The 13,097-nt window shown below is 40.8% G+C and overlaps 2 protein-coding genes across 2 annotated transcripts; both read right to left on the bottom strand.

Annotated features, from left to right (window-relative positions):
• Positions 1-7,078: 7,078 nt before the first annotated feature.
• On the bottom strand, positions 7,079-7,970 carry LOC120110753 (WD repeat-containing protein LWD1-like). Its single transcript, XM_039126309.1, has 2 exons — positions 7,929-7,970; positions 7,079-7,843 (listed from the first exon to the last, which is right to left on the bottom strand). The coding sequence occupies exons 1-2, from the start codon at positions 7,968-7,970 to the stop codon at positions 7,079-7,081; spliced, it is 807 nt and encodes a 268-aa protein (XP_038982237.1).
• A 2,183-nt stretch (positions 7,971-10,153) lies between these two features.
• Positions 10,154-12,858, bottom strand: LOC103723800 (GDSL esterase/lipase At5g55050-like). Its single transcript, XM_008814838.2, has 5 exons — positions 12,603-12,858; positions 11,670-11,806; positions 11,326-11,550; positions 10,504-10,750; positions 10,154-10,386 (listed from the first exon to the last, which is right to left on the bottom strand). Exons 1-5 carry the CDS (start codon positions 12,856-12,858, stop codon positions 10,160-10,162), a joined length of 1,092 nt encoding a protein of 363 aa, XP_008813060.1. The 3' UTR covers positions 10,154-10,159.
• Positions 12,859-13,097: the final 239 nt, after the last annotated feature.

The following is a 13,097-nucleotide window of genomic DNA, read 5'->3' as shown; positions in this document are numbered from 1 at the left end:
TTCTCTTGTCTTCTGCTGTTTTTATTTCGAGTAGTGTTTTATTTCATCAGTTTTTTCCCCATTTTTATGCTTGAAGCTCGCCAATTTTGTTTGATGATCCTGTTTGATTGCTTGCAAAGCCACTCTAGCTCTAGTATCCTCTCCATTAAAGGGCGATCCAAAGAAGGCCTGAGGTGACACATGTCCAGTTTGCCTATGGCCACATGCTGGTTGCAGTGGAAGATGCCTATTCCCTGGAGTTTAAATGGTCTGTGTCTCGTGACCGTTGGATCGGAATAATAGTAATGAGTGCCCCAAGGTTGTTGATATTAGAGCCTATCTAAAATTGAGTCCTCCCCATCGCATGATCTCTCTGCATTAAAGGGCGATCCCAAAAAAGCCTGCGGGCGATGCGTGTCCAATTTGCCCACGGCCACATGTCGATCGCAGTGGAAGACTCCTATTCCCTAGCAGCATAGATTGGCCTATGTCGCGTGACCATTGGATTGGAAAATTAACAATACAAATAATAATTGGTATCCCAAAATGAGGAGGTCAGTGATATTAGAGCCTACTTGAATTTAAACCCTCCTCGTCGCATGACCGTTTGGATCGAATGCATCCAAAATGCCTCAGAGACTAAGAAAAAAATATGTATATACAATAAGTGCCCCAAAATGAAAAAGTTATTGATATTAGAGCTTACCTGACTTTGATGGGCTGACTGGCTGAAAGAAGATCATGGAAAGGAAAAAAATTATTTACTTGAGGAATGGGAGGGAACAGGCAGAATATGCCTTCCTCTCCCCATGATCTGACAGTGCCATTTATTAAAGCACCTGGCAATTTTTCCCTCTTTTCTTTTTGCAGTCTTAATCGCTCAGGAGATATATGTCAAAAACAAGGTGCTTGAGCAAACTAATGTAGGAATGGCGCAGCCACTTCGACACAACTATTACATGCGAAAGTGTGCTGCTGTATGCTACAACCCCTTCCGCCTAGCTATATCTCTACATTGAGAATTGTCGCCGTGCCTCTTTGGTGGCTTAGATTAGTTATAACCACTTTTTACTTTGCACAGGGGGTTGCTTCTAAATAGCAGCCTTCCACATGCCACATGACGAGGGAAGCTCTGCACAAGAATAGAAGGGAGTGCAAAAGAAAGCAGGCACAGAGGGGCACTCGGTATGGGAGGTTGCTCTTCCCTCGAGTCCCCAGGAAAACCACATCAGTAGGTAGCTGCCACATAGGGGAAAAATCTCGAGAGTGTGAAGAGGGATTTTTTTTTTAAATATTTTTTTATTTTCTAAATCATTATCAAAACGAGCCGATTTTCTTTGGAGAAAAATTTGGTAATTAGATGCATATAGATAGACCTGCATAATTGTTTTTTTTTTTTGGGTGAAAACGGTAATTCCTATAGCTCTAACGTGGTACATCCTGCCAAATGAGAAGAAAGCAAAAAATACAAATCGGGCGGAAGCATACTTGTTTTTTGAAGGTACTTTACTGTATAATTAAAATCAAAATTGAAGGTGAATCATATTTAGCTTTTTTTAATTAAAAAAAGGAGGGGGGAGGGGAATTAATCCCACCTGTGCAGCAGCCCTCACTAGGCCCTCCTTGCATCAGAAAATGTTCGACCGCATGTGAGTACGCCAACAATGCTCCGTTCTAACTATGCTACCACCTCGGTGGTATTTAGCTTTTTTTTGAAAGCTTTTTTTAAGGAAGAAGACACTTTAGTTAGAAACAATTTATCCTAAAAAAATTGTCATTCTAGATTTGCTGAGATATTCAAAAAGGGAAAGAAAGGTTCCACAAATTTGCCCCCCTCTTCCCCCATCTGTTAGCGAGATTTTTTAAAAAAATGGCGAAAAAGAGATCCGATTGAGCATCTTGCTGAGAGAGGAGCATGCTCACCTTGGAGACTAAGTAAACACCCTGAATGCGGAGCCGACGTAAAGCTGTGGCAGCCGGCTCCTTACCATTTTTTGTAATTTTTCAATAATATTAAGGGGGTTGCTACCGGTTGTGGAAGCCATCTACATCCCGGAAAGGGCTAGAAAAAAAAATTATCGTGGGGTTGCTGCCTGTCGTCATAGGCTTTTGCATCCCACTATGAACCTATGACAACTAAGTTATATGTTGAGACACCAGTAGGAGGCATGTTGAGTACTGATATTATATGCAAGTTATACAGAGTCAGAATAGGAGGTAGGGAACTCCAACTGGTTTGACAATGCTTGATATAAGAGATTTTGATGTCATTCTGGGGATAGATTGGCTTGCTACTTATCATGCCTTTGTAGACTGTTATAGGAAGAGTGGGAACTTCCAGATACCAGGTAAACTAGAGTTTAGTTTCATTAGAAACACGAGAATTACCCCTCCACATATTATCTCAGCTTTGAAAGCTGGGCGAATGTGAAGGAAAGGATGCGAAGGTTACTTGGCTTCAGTAATTAACATACGACAAGATGAATTAAATATAGAGGATATTGCTGTCGTGAATGAATTTTTGGATGTATTTCTCTAGGATTTGCCAGGATTGCCACTGAATAGAGAGATTGAATTTACTATTAATCTAGTACCTAGTTCAGGTCCAATTTCTAAAGCTTCTTATCGAATGGCCCCAGCTGAGTTGAAAGAATTAAAAGATCAGTTGCAAGGTTTGCTAGACAAAGGTTTTATATGACCTAATGTATCACCTTGGGGAGCTCTGGTACTTTTTGTGAAAAATAAAGATAGAAGTATGAGAGTCTGCATTGATTATAGGGAGTTGAATAAAATCACCTAACTGAACAAGTAGTGTTTGCCTCGAATAGATGATTTGTTTGATCAGCTGCAAGGTGCACAAGTTTTCTCTAAGATTGAGCTTCACTTAGGATACCATCAGTTGAAGATCAAAGCAGAGGATATACCCAAGACCGCATTTAGAACACTTTATGGGCATTATGAATTCTTAGTAATGCCTTTTGGATTGACAAATGCTGCAGCAGCTTTTATAGACTTAATGAACAAAATATTTAAATCCTTTCTAGATCGATTTGTTGTGGTCTTCATTGACAATATCTTAGTCTATTCAAAAAGCAAAGAGGAACATGAGAGACATTTGCGAAGCGCACTACAAATCTTGAGGAATGAGAAACTCTATGCTAAATTGAAGAAGTGTGAGTTTTGGTTAGATAAGAAAGCATTTTTAGGACATAACATATCCGGAGATGGAATTTCTATGGATCCAATAAAAGTCGTAGTTGTAGTACAATGGAACAAGCCAACCAATTTTTCTAAAGTTTGTAGCTTCTCGAAGATGGAAGGTTATTACAGGCGATTTGTGGAAGAATTTTTTCGTGTAGCTATACTTTTGACTCGTTTAACTCAAAAAGGGGTTAAGTTTGAATGGACTGAAGATTGTGAGCAAAGTTTCTAAGAATTAAAGAGATAATTAATTTCAGCACATATTCTTACTATACCCACAGGGAATGAAGGATTCACAATCTATAGTGATGCTTCTAGAAAGGGACTTGCCTGTGTTTTGATGCAATATAGTAAAATGGTGGCTTATGACTAGACAATTAAAACCTTATGAGAAAAATTATCCTACTCATGATCGGGAGTTAGCGACTGTGATTTTCGCTTTTAAAATCTGGAGACACTATCTCTATAGAGTATAGTGCAAGGTATATATAGATCACAAGAGTTTAAAATACATATTCACCCAAAAAAACTGAATATGAGACAAAGAAGATGGCTGTAATTATTGAAGGATTATGATCTAACGATTAATTATCGTCTCGAGAAAGCTAACATTGTTTCAGATGCCTCGAGTAGAAAATCAATTGAAAATGTGGCCACCTTAATTACCAATAAGCAACATATTTTGGAAGATATGAGGAGGCTTGATTTATAGATCTGATTACATGACTCAGAGATTCGATTGGCTTATATTCAAGTTCTACTGACACTTATAGAAAAGATTAAAACTTCCAAGGGTATGACCACCAACTATTGAAGATCCGAGAATCAGTGGAATCAGGAGATCAATCTGAATTCAAATATATGAGGATAGATCTTTGAGATTTCGAAATAGAATTTGTATACATATGGATCTAAAAATTAAGCAGAAAATTTTTAAAGAGGCTCATCAGTTTGGATATACAGTACATCCAGGAGGAGTTAAGATGTATAGGGATTTAAATGAATTGTGTCGATGGAACAATATGAAAAAGAAAATTGCTCAATTTGTGGCACAATATTTAGTATGTTAGCAGGTCAAAGCCGAGCACCAGCGACCAGCAGGACTGTTTCAGCCTTTGATATTCCAGTATGGAAGTGGGAACAAATTACCATGGATCTTGTAACTGAACTGCCAAAGACTCCTAATGCTAATGATGTAGTTTGGGTGATCGTGGATAGATTTACAAAATTAGCACACTTTTTACGTATTAGAGTTGGGTTCAATCCGGAAAGGTTAGCCAAATTGTATATTTAAGAGTTTGTGAGACTGCATGGTATTTTGGCAACCTTTGTGTCATATTGAGATACTAGGTTTGTATCATAATTGTGGGAAAAGTTTATGTAGGGCTTTGGGTACTAGGTTGAGTTTTAGTACTGCTTTCCACCCTTAGACTAATGGTTAGTCAGAGAGGACTATTCAGATTTTGGAGGATATGTTGAGAACTTGCATCATAGATATGTAAGGTTCATGGGATGAGCATCTACCTTTGATAGAATTTGCATATAATAATAGTTAGCAAAGTAGCATACAGAAGGCACCTTATGAAACATTATATGGAAGAAAATATTGTTCGTCAATTTGTTGGGATGATATTGGTGAGCGAAGATTGTTAGGCCCTAAACTTGTGTCGTGGACAGTTAAGAAAATCTAGCTAATTAAAGAATGACTTTGAATTACACAAAGTAGATAGAAAAATTATGCAGATAATAGAAGATGAGAACTAGAGTTTCAAATTGGTGATCACGTATTTCTCAAAATCTCTCCTACAAAAGAAATTTCAAGATATGGTTTTCGAGGCAAGTTGAATAGCAGATTTGTTTGTCTATTTGAGATTTTGGAAAGAATCTTATAGACTTGTCGTACCGCTTTCACTTGCTGATGTACACAATATTTTTTGTCTCCTGTAGAAGATATGTGCCAGACCCAAGTCATGTTATGGAGATTGAGCCTTTATGCATTAGAGAAGATCTATCATATGAGGAGCATCCTATACAGATAGTGGACGGTAAAGATCAAGTTTTGAGACACCATATTATTCCTTATGTCAAGGTGTAGTGGAGCTTTCATTAAGAAAAAGAAGCTATCTGGGAATTAGAATATGAGAAGAAGCAGAAATACCCTCAACTGTTGGAAGGTATAGGTATGCAAATTTCATAGAAGAATTTTTTAGGGGGGAGAATGTGAGATCCAATAAACTAGGTGAGGTCTGCTTGACCGACCTAGTAACTTTGGCCCAACAAAAAGAAAGAAAGAAAGGACTCCTGATGGGAATCTTTTTCCTCCTCCAGATGGTTACATGGAATCCGACTCCAAGCCAGATTCCAGTCATGACCAGGCCTATATAAAGGCCCTCCTGATTCCTCTCTCATCCCTCATAGGAGATTTAACCCAATTTGAGCTCATCGTCAGCGTTCTCTTCATTGTTTCTGTTCGAAAACTAATCGTTATTGGCGCCACCACCATGGCTAAACGCTGCCGAAAACCAGATAAGGATTTGGCTACCTTCGATCTACTCTTTTTATCTTTCTTATGAATTCTTTTGAAACCTTGATTCTAGCCGAGCATTGTCGAATTTTGGCTAAGAAGGGGCAAAGGCCTATTTCCCCTATTTTGACTGATCAACCCTTGTTTTTCCTCATTACGCACAGGTTCCACCGCCGACGCTCGTCGCTGGGGTTTTCTCCTAATCTCCCACGATGGCTTATGGCTTTGGCCAGAGTTTTAGTGTCGGGATGCCTCAGTTTCATAATTTAAGGGGTTGGAACCCCTATTTTTGATCAATTACAGCATCATCGCCAGCCACCTATTAGTCGGCCATAGGTCTCCTGACCTCAAGTATCACTTGCAACCACCCTCTTTCTTTCTCTTCCTTAGAGAGAGAGAAGCTTGCTTTCTCTCTCTTTCTCTCTCTGTTCTCCTTCCTTTCTCTCTCTTGTATCTCTCTCCTCGGGACCTTCTCTCTCTACTCTTCCTCTAGAGATGTTAGATCTAGCACAACACCTCTTTTCATGATTCTAGATCAACCCGGGTGAAGGGCCTTGATACATGTTTGGTGGGTGGCTCACCTTGGCCCTTTTCGGACACTGTTAGAATTGGTAAACCGATCTCTGTTAAACAATCTTTGTCCTAGTTTGAGCATAACCAGATGAATTATGCTTTGAACGGACTGATCGGGATGCCAAACACTCCATCTAGGTTGGCCCTATAAGGGTGTTAGAATTAGAGTTTTTATTTTCAAAATACCTATAATAAATTTTTGATGAGAATATAATTTTTAAATATCAAGATCTGAGAAAATTTTTTAAGATTGATTGGATTGATAGTTTGGGTTTGCTCGCAAGGTGAGTAATGTTTCATTTTTTCTAAATATATCTACAATTCGAAGATTATTATATTCATAACTTTTCAATAATATTATTCATGATGCATGGATTTGATGAGCATTCACTACAAAAGAAAGGATATCTCCCGACGATTTTTTTAGTCTCTACCGACGCTTTTAAGCGTCGGCGAATTTCCAGCCCACGCACCCGGAAGCGTGGGTCAGACGTCGGGCAGGTGGGCGTGGGTCCGGTTTTTGCCGACGCTAAGAGAAAGCGTCGGTAAAAACAGGAATTTTCCGACGCTAATAAACGCGTCGGCAAAAACAACATTCGCCGACGCTTTAAAGTGTCAGGAAAGCCCAAACCAGTTTTGGGTTTTCGCCGACGCTTTAAAGCGTCGTTATAAACATTTTTTTTAAAAAAAAATATTTTAAAAAATATTTTGAATCAGAGCCTCGATTCCTCCCCAATTTCCTCTCCGCCTCCTTCATCGCATCCCTCAGATCCCTCCGGCGAATCGATCGGCTCCGGAGCTTCAGATCCCGCCCCCTCGCGGCCATTTCCGGCGGGTGACGCTGGCCTGGTGGCGGTGGAGCTCGACGACGGGGAGGGTGGGGAAGCGGATGTCGAGGACGACGACCTTGGCGGAGTCCATGATGATGGTGGCCATGTAGCGGGGGTCCTGCTTGTTCCAGCCAAGGCGGACGAGGGGGGTGTTGGGGGGGTCGGCCGACTCGTAGATGATGGTGGAGTGCTCCTTGTCGCGAAGGTCGAAGATGCGGACGGAGCCGTCGGCGGAGACGGAGGCGAAGACACCGACGCCGCCCCAGGCGATGTCGTAGACCTCCTTGTCGTGGGCGATGAGCTGGGTGTCGACGGCCTCGCACTCGATGTCCCAGATGGTGCAGGTGGTGTCGATGGACGAGGTGCCCACGCGGCGCGGCTTCGCCTCGTTCCAGTCGAAGGAGGTCAGGGGATCGCAGAACTCGGAGTTCCGGTTGCCGTTGAGGAGGGATCGGAGCTCAACGCGCGACGACGAGGAGGACTTGGAGGAGGAGTTGTTCTTCTTGCTGTTGTCGTCACCGTCGCCTTCGTCATTCGACGATATGCGCCAGATGCGGAGGAAGTCGGCAGAGGTGGCGAGGAGATCGGGGCGGAGGCAATCGCGGTCGGGGATGAACATGGTCTTGGTGGGGGGGTAGGGGTGCTCGAAGGAGAGGGCCACCAGGCCAGCGTCAACGCCATCGCCTGGGCGCCCCACAGCTCCTGCCACATCTGCCGGCTGGGGCTGGAGGGGGCGCTGATGTAGGGAGTGGAGCAGGAGCTGTCGACATCGTCCGAGGGGAAGCGCAGGGGGGAGAGGGGAGGGTCGAGGTGGTGTTCACCATGGTTGGGTTCTGCGAGCTCGGGGCTCGGAGGGTCGCCATTGCGAAGGTTTTGGAGCTCCATTCTCTCTCTCTCTCTCTTTCTCTCTGTGGACTATAGCTTCTCAGAGAAGATATTATAGATGGAAAGGACGAAGGGGGAGGTGGGGCTCGTTGGACACGCAATCAATTTTGGGTCGTTGGCTTCCGACGACGCTTTTTAGCGTCGTCTTAGGCCTGCGATTACACCAACACGTATTAGCGTCGTTTTTTTCCGACGCTTTTTACAAGCGTCGCCATATTTAGACGTTAGACCGAAAATTGCCGACGCTTGTAAAAAGCGTCGGCAAAAAAGCGTCGGTAAAACCGACTTTCCCTGTAGTGATTATAACATTATTGAATATATTTATTTTAGAATATTATGAAGACATATGATCTTATTATGGATATGATTGATCGATTTCGAAACATCATAATTGTTAGTATTTCTATCAAATTAAAATATGAAACCCTAAAGCTAATTGAATTCCAACTAGGCTATATTGAGAATCCTGCCAATGGGGGCTAATACGTTGGCACTTGATTTGTTTTGAAGAACTTTGCTGTAAGATGATGTGTAGCTCACCGCAAGAAGATGCGCGGTGTTATGGCCCTGCCACAGAAAAATATGGTCATAGCCTAGAGTTGATCAAATGAATTGAATAGTTAAAAGAACTAGAATCCATGAATAGAAATTAAATTTTTTTGAAAAATTTGATTCCCATTATAGTACTGCATATATGTTTATTTTTTGTAAATTATTATCTATTTGATTTATGATTTATTTAGTTTACATTGATCATTACTTATTGGGATGTCTAGCTCATTATACGTTTTTTTTTATTTTACAGATTCAGAGAATTAGCCTGATCGCGGTTCAATATGGAAAAGGGACTAGTAGAATTTTAGCACAGATTATCTTAGATTAGAGTTTATTTAAATTGTTGTATTACCTTACAATAATGTTGGAATTGTGAGACATTTAAATTTTGAGTTAGTTATTGAACTAAAGTTTGTATTTTATTATTTAAATTATTTTGCTGCATGTTTATGATATCATGTTGAGATGCCTTGCATGCTTATGGGGAGGATTTTTTATGAGTATATGGCAGTTGACATGACCTTCGGTTCATGAACTCAGGTTGGGGGCTGGCACATAATACTAGACATATGCAGATAAGATCCTTATCCAACAATGTCAATTAGCAAAGGCTTCGATTAGAGAGGTAATAATAGCTGGAGCAAGTAATGCTCATCGTAGAGCGCTTCATGCTAGGATCAATAATTATGAGCAAGAGGAGAGCCAACTTGAGATGGCATGCTAGTACACATCAAATTTTCCAACGGAATATAAACTTAAATACTAGATGATAAGAAACATTATGTTAGACTAAACACACACCCGCATGGAACCCCACATAGTCCCTCCATTTAAGTTCTGACTTCCTCGTTAGGCTAAGAATCCCAATCAATTCAAATATAATCACAAACATCACGATCAATTCATGGCTAGCCTCAATGAGCCCGTGGTGCAATGTCTCCTAGTCTAATAGGCTACAGGCCGGGTTTTCTCTGAACCATTTGTACCAATCCAGTACCTCACCCAAAAAGGCTAGTCAGAATATTTTTTTTGGGTTTCTTAGTCCTGTATAAGTACTTAAGATCTCTTCGACGAATAATCTATGTGGGACTAAACATACAGTTGCACGTGTCCTCGCACATGCTCCAATACCACATTTGTGGACTGCTGAGCAAAGTATTTCAGCCTAAGCTGTACATATGGATAGCCTATAACTTAGAGGAAGTGTGCAGGCTTCAAGGGAAAAAAATTTCCCATCAGACCTGGTCATTCTCATCTCACTCAATTGAGAACAGCTCATCCCGGCCCGCTCGCAACATGATGTGAGAAAAAAGAATGTTAAAGGTTCTACCATCAGGCAGGAAAAATATAAAGCTATAAAAGCAAGAGCGATAAAAGCAAGAGAATTAGCGAAAGGTGACCCCCATGATTTAATTGATTAATGTAGGATGGCAAGAAGTGGACAGAACTGAAGTTGAGAAAAGTGGTGATGTGGGCTTCCTTTTCTTTCAATTTTAAACATCAATTTCATGTGCAAGTAAATCCACTACAATACCCATGCCAAGGACTCCACCCTTGATTATTTCATGAGGAATTGGACAACTTATATAGTGTCTCTAATCTATTTCTTCCTCTAACGGTCATTCTCAGCCAATTGCTTGAAGTTCATTGGGGTGACAATTTTTTTCGAGCCACCGTAGAGAGCTTCAGCTGCCATCTCTGAAGCAGCCTGTGTTGGGTGGAACCAATCCCAGAACAAATACTCAGTCCGGTTAGCACAGTATGGAAATGTCTGATTGCACTGGTATTCTCCATAAAACTTCCCATATCCGCAACATGCAAATTTGAGCTCCTTAAATTCTGAAAACAAGAAAACAGTTGCTTCAGATCTAATGATAATTACAAACTTTGAATTCTTATGCATGTGATGCACGAAAACCATTATGAAGTGCATCAAAAGTCGGAATAATTGCTTACTTGGCTTTGGGCTCTCCAAGATAGAGCCGACCATTGAAAAGCTGTTTCCAAGAGCATACTTCATGTCCGGCAACTCCGAGTGTAGATTTTGCAAGACTTCTCCGATGGCCGGATAAAACTTTCCGGACAGCCCATTCAGCATCTCGTAGCAGCCTCCTGTGTGGTTTCTTGCTCTTTGAGATGGGCAGCATCCTAATGGTGGGACGCTCACTATGCCAAATTTCCTTGCTCCAAGGTTGTACAAGGCCTGTTGTGCTCATAAGATGATCAGGTTAATATAAGTTTAATATAAATATTATAGAGGATAAATTTGTGTTAAGACAGCCCAAACTACCGTAACCTAAAAACATTCTGCCCTCCTTCCTCTATTGATTTTTTAAAATTTATAAAATAACCAATTCATAATAAGTTTAATCTAGAGATTGTATATATATAGGATTAATTTGTGTTAAGCCAACCCAAACTAACATCACCTAATAATACTCTGCCCTCCTTTCTCTATTGATTTTTTATTTTTAAATATATTAAGGAAAACCAATAATAAGTTTAATATAAAGATTATTTAGATGATAAATTTGTGTTAAGCCAACACAAACTACAATAACATAATATTATCCTGCCCTCCTTTCTCTATTGCATTTTTTTTAAAAAAAATTATAAAAGACAGCAAATTCATACCAAGCTTAATATAAACATTATATATAGGATAAATTTGTGTTAAGCCAATCCAAACTACCTTAACATAATAGTATTCTGCCCTCCTTCTATTTTTTTCTTTAATTTATAAAATAAAACCAATTCATTAGTGTGTGGGAGGGAGACCTTTAAATGCTCTTTGTATGTGGAGGTAAGACCGGCTAAGAACATTGCATCGTCGCGGCTGCTACGCTTGGCAAAGGAGTATTCAAACATGTCATTGCTCCCAGTGCTGATGAGGAATAGACATCTGGAAAGGAAATCTGAGGCCCCAACTGGACCCATTAATTTTGTTATGATACCGCTGACCATCGCAAAGTATTGGATCTGCACTGCCATAGAAATGACTTTCTGGGTTTAACAGAAGAACCTGAATTAGCCCCATGCTGAAGTTTTTGGAGAAGACAGGAAATCAACTCTATATATATATACAAAAATATGTCGAGGTGGAACGGGAAAGACATGCTTACATAACGTGATCCAGTGTATTCGTGGATCCCTGATCCCCCTGATGCAAAGTTAACCCCTCTGAACATCTGCATGGTGAAGTTCTCTGGCGTAAGAGAGAGATAAGGTGGTGGGCTCATTGGAAAGCCCAACAATATGGCTGGCCACAGAAGGAAACAGAAGGGGTGTTAGCTCAGAGTTGTTATGAAACAGCAGTGCTGCTGAAACCATATATTTTTCTGTGTGAGATATCTTGTGTTATGCAAGCATCTGTTTCTCAAAAATACATGTGATATGCTGATAAGTGATTGCATAGAAGTGTTCCGAATTGATCCAGGCTTGTGCCTTGAGATAGAGGAGGTTGAATCCTGCATCCCACTCCCATTGTGTGTTGGCTACAAGAAGAAATATAGGAAAAAAGATGCAAGAAAGAGAATTTTTTAGTGGGAAGCATGGGGGATTTTTATTCACGCATACTAGAGTGGTACAAGTGGCCCTCGATAGTTTGTTCATGCCAAAGCTCTAGTCCACCTATATATAGATAGATACAAAGGTTCCTCTTAGACTACCACTTACAAATACAAAAGTGGCCTTTTGATCTCTACAAGACTAGCTCTTAGTTTACTTAAGATGCCTCTTTGACTTCCCAAAGTATAACTTTTAAACTTACCCATATTAATTGTAAGCTTCTAGAACTACAAATTAATTTCTAACATTATGAACATAGGGCTGGTCCATGTTGACATTGCTTGCCTACCAATTGTAAGCATCCGGTTCAATGCCACTAATAATGTTTCAGCCTGTGATGCTGAGATCCTAAGGTCTACTTTCTAAGAATTCTCACATCTGCGAGCTTAATCACACTACTTGACAGTACCCATATCTCTTCCTTCACATAAGATGTTATATCAGGTCAAGTTTATATTGGTTTTGTGAAAGTTTGAAGACAGGCATACCCAACTGGTCTGCAGCGTTGAGGCCATTACTAAACCTGCCGGTCGGCGTCGAGGTGGGGAAGTCGATCCCATAATGTGGGAAATTAGCCTTGGCTTCCCTGCTGGTCAGCAAGGGCAGGTAATTGTTGTTCCCCACATCGACCGTCGAGTCCCCGAACACATAAATTGCATTGATGTGTCCCTCCACCGCATGAAGGTTGAGCCCAAGTAGAGAGAGAGTGATGAGGAGAAGAGAAGGAACACTTCTTTCTGCCATTAGAGCTTTCTGATGGTCCCTGAGCACTTGTGCTATGTGTTTTTTATATAGGAGACTTCATTCCACATTTATAAGCCCAAGGTGGAAGTGCTATAGGAGAAAAAGAGGAGGCTACGAAACCGAGGCCATATATGTATTAGCTTGTAACTTTGTGCACATAGAAATTGTAAACTTTGGGTGCATTTGTCGCAACATGCAATGCGCCCATTTATCTTCTTGGAAACGATCGAATTAGCAAA

This window comes from Phoenix dactylifera, chromosome 5, assembly GCF_009389715.1.
Source record: "Phoenix dactylifera cultivar Barhee BC4 chromosome 5, palm_55x_up_171113_PBpolish2nd_filt_p, whole genome shotgun sequence".
Taxonomy (NCBI): domain Eukaryota; kingdom Viridiplantae; phylum Streptophyta; class Magnoliopsida; order Arecales; family Arecaceae; genus Phoenix; species Phoenix dactylifera.
This window is presented reverse-complemented; position numbering and strand designations above follow the sequence as displayed.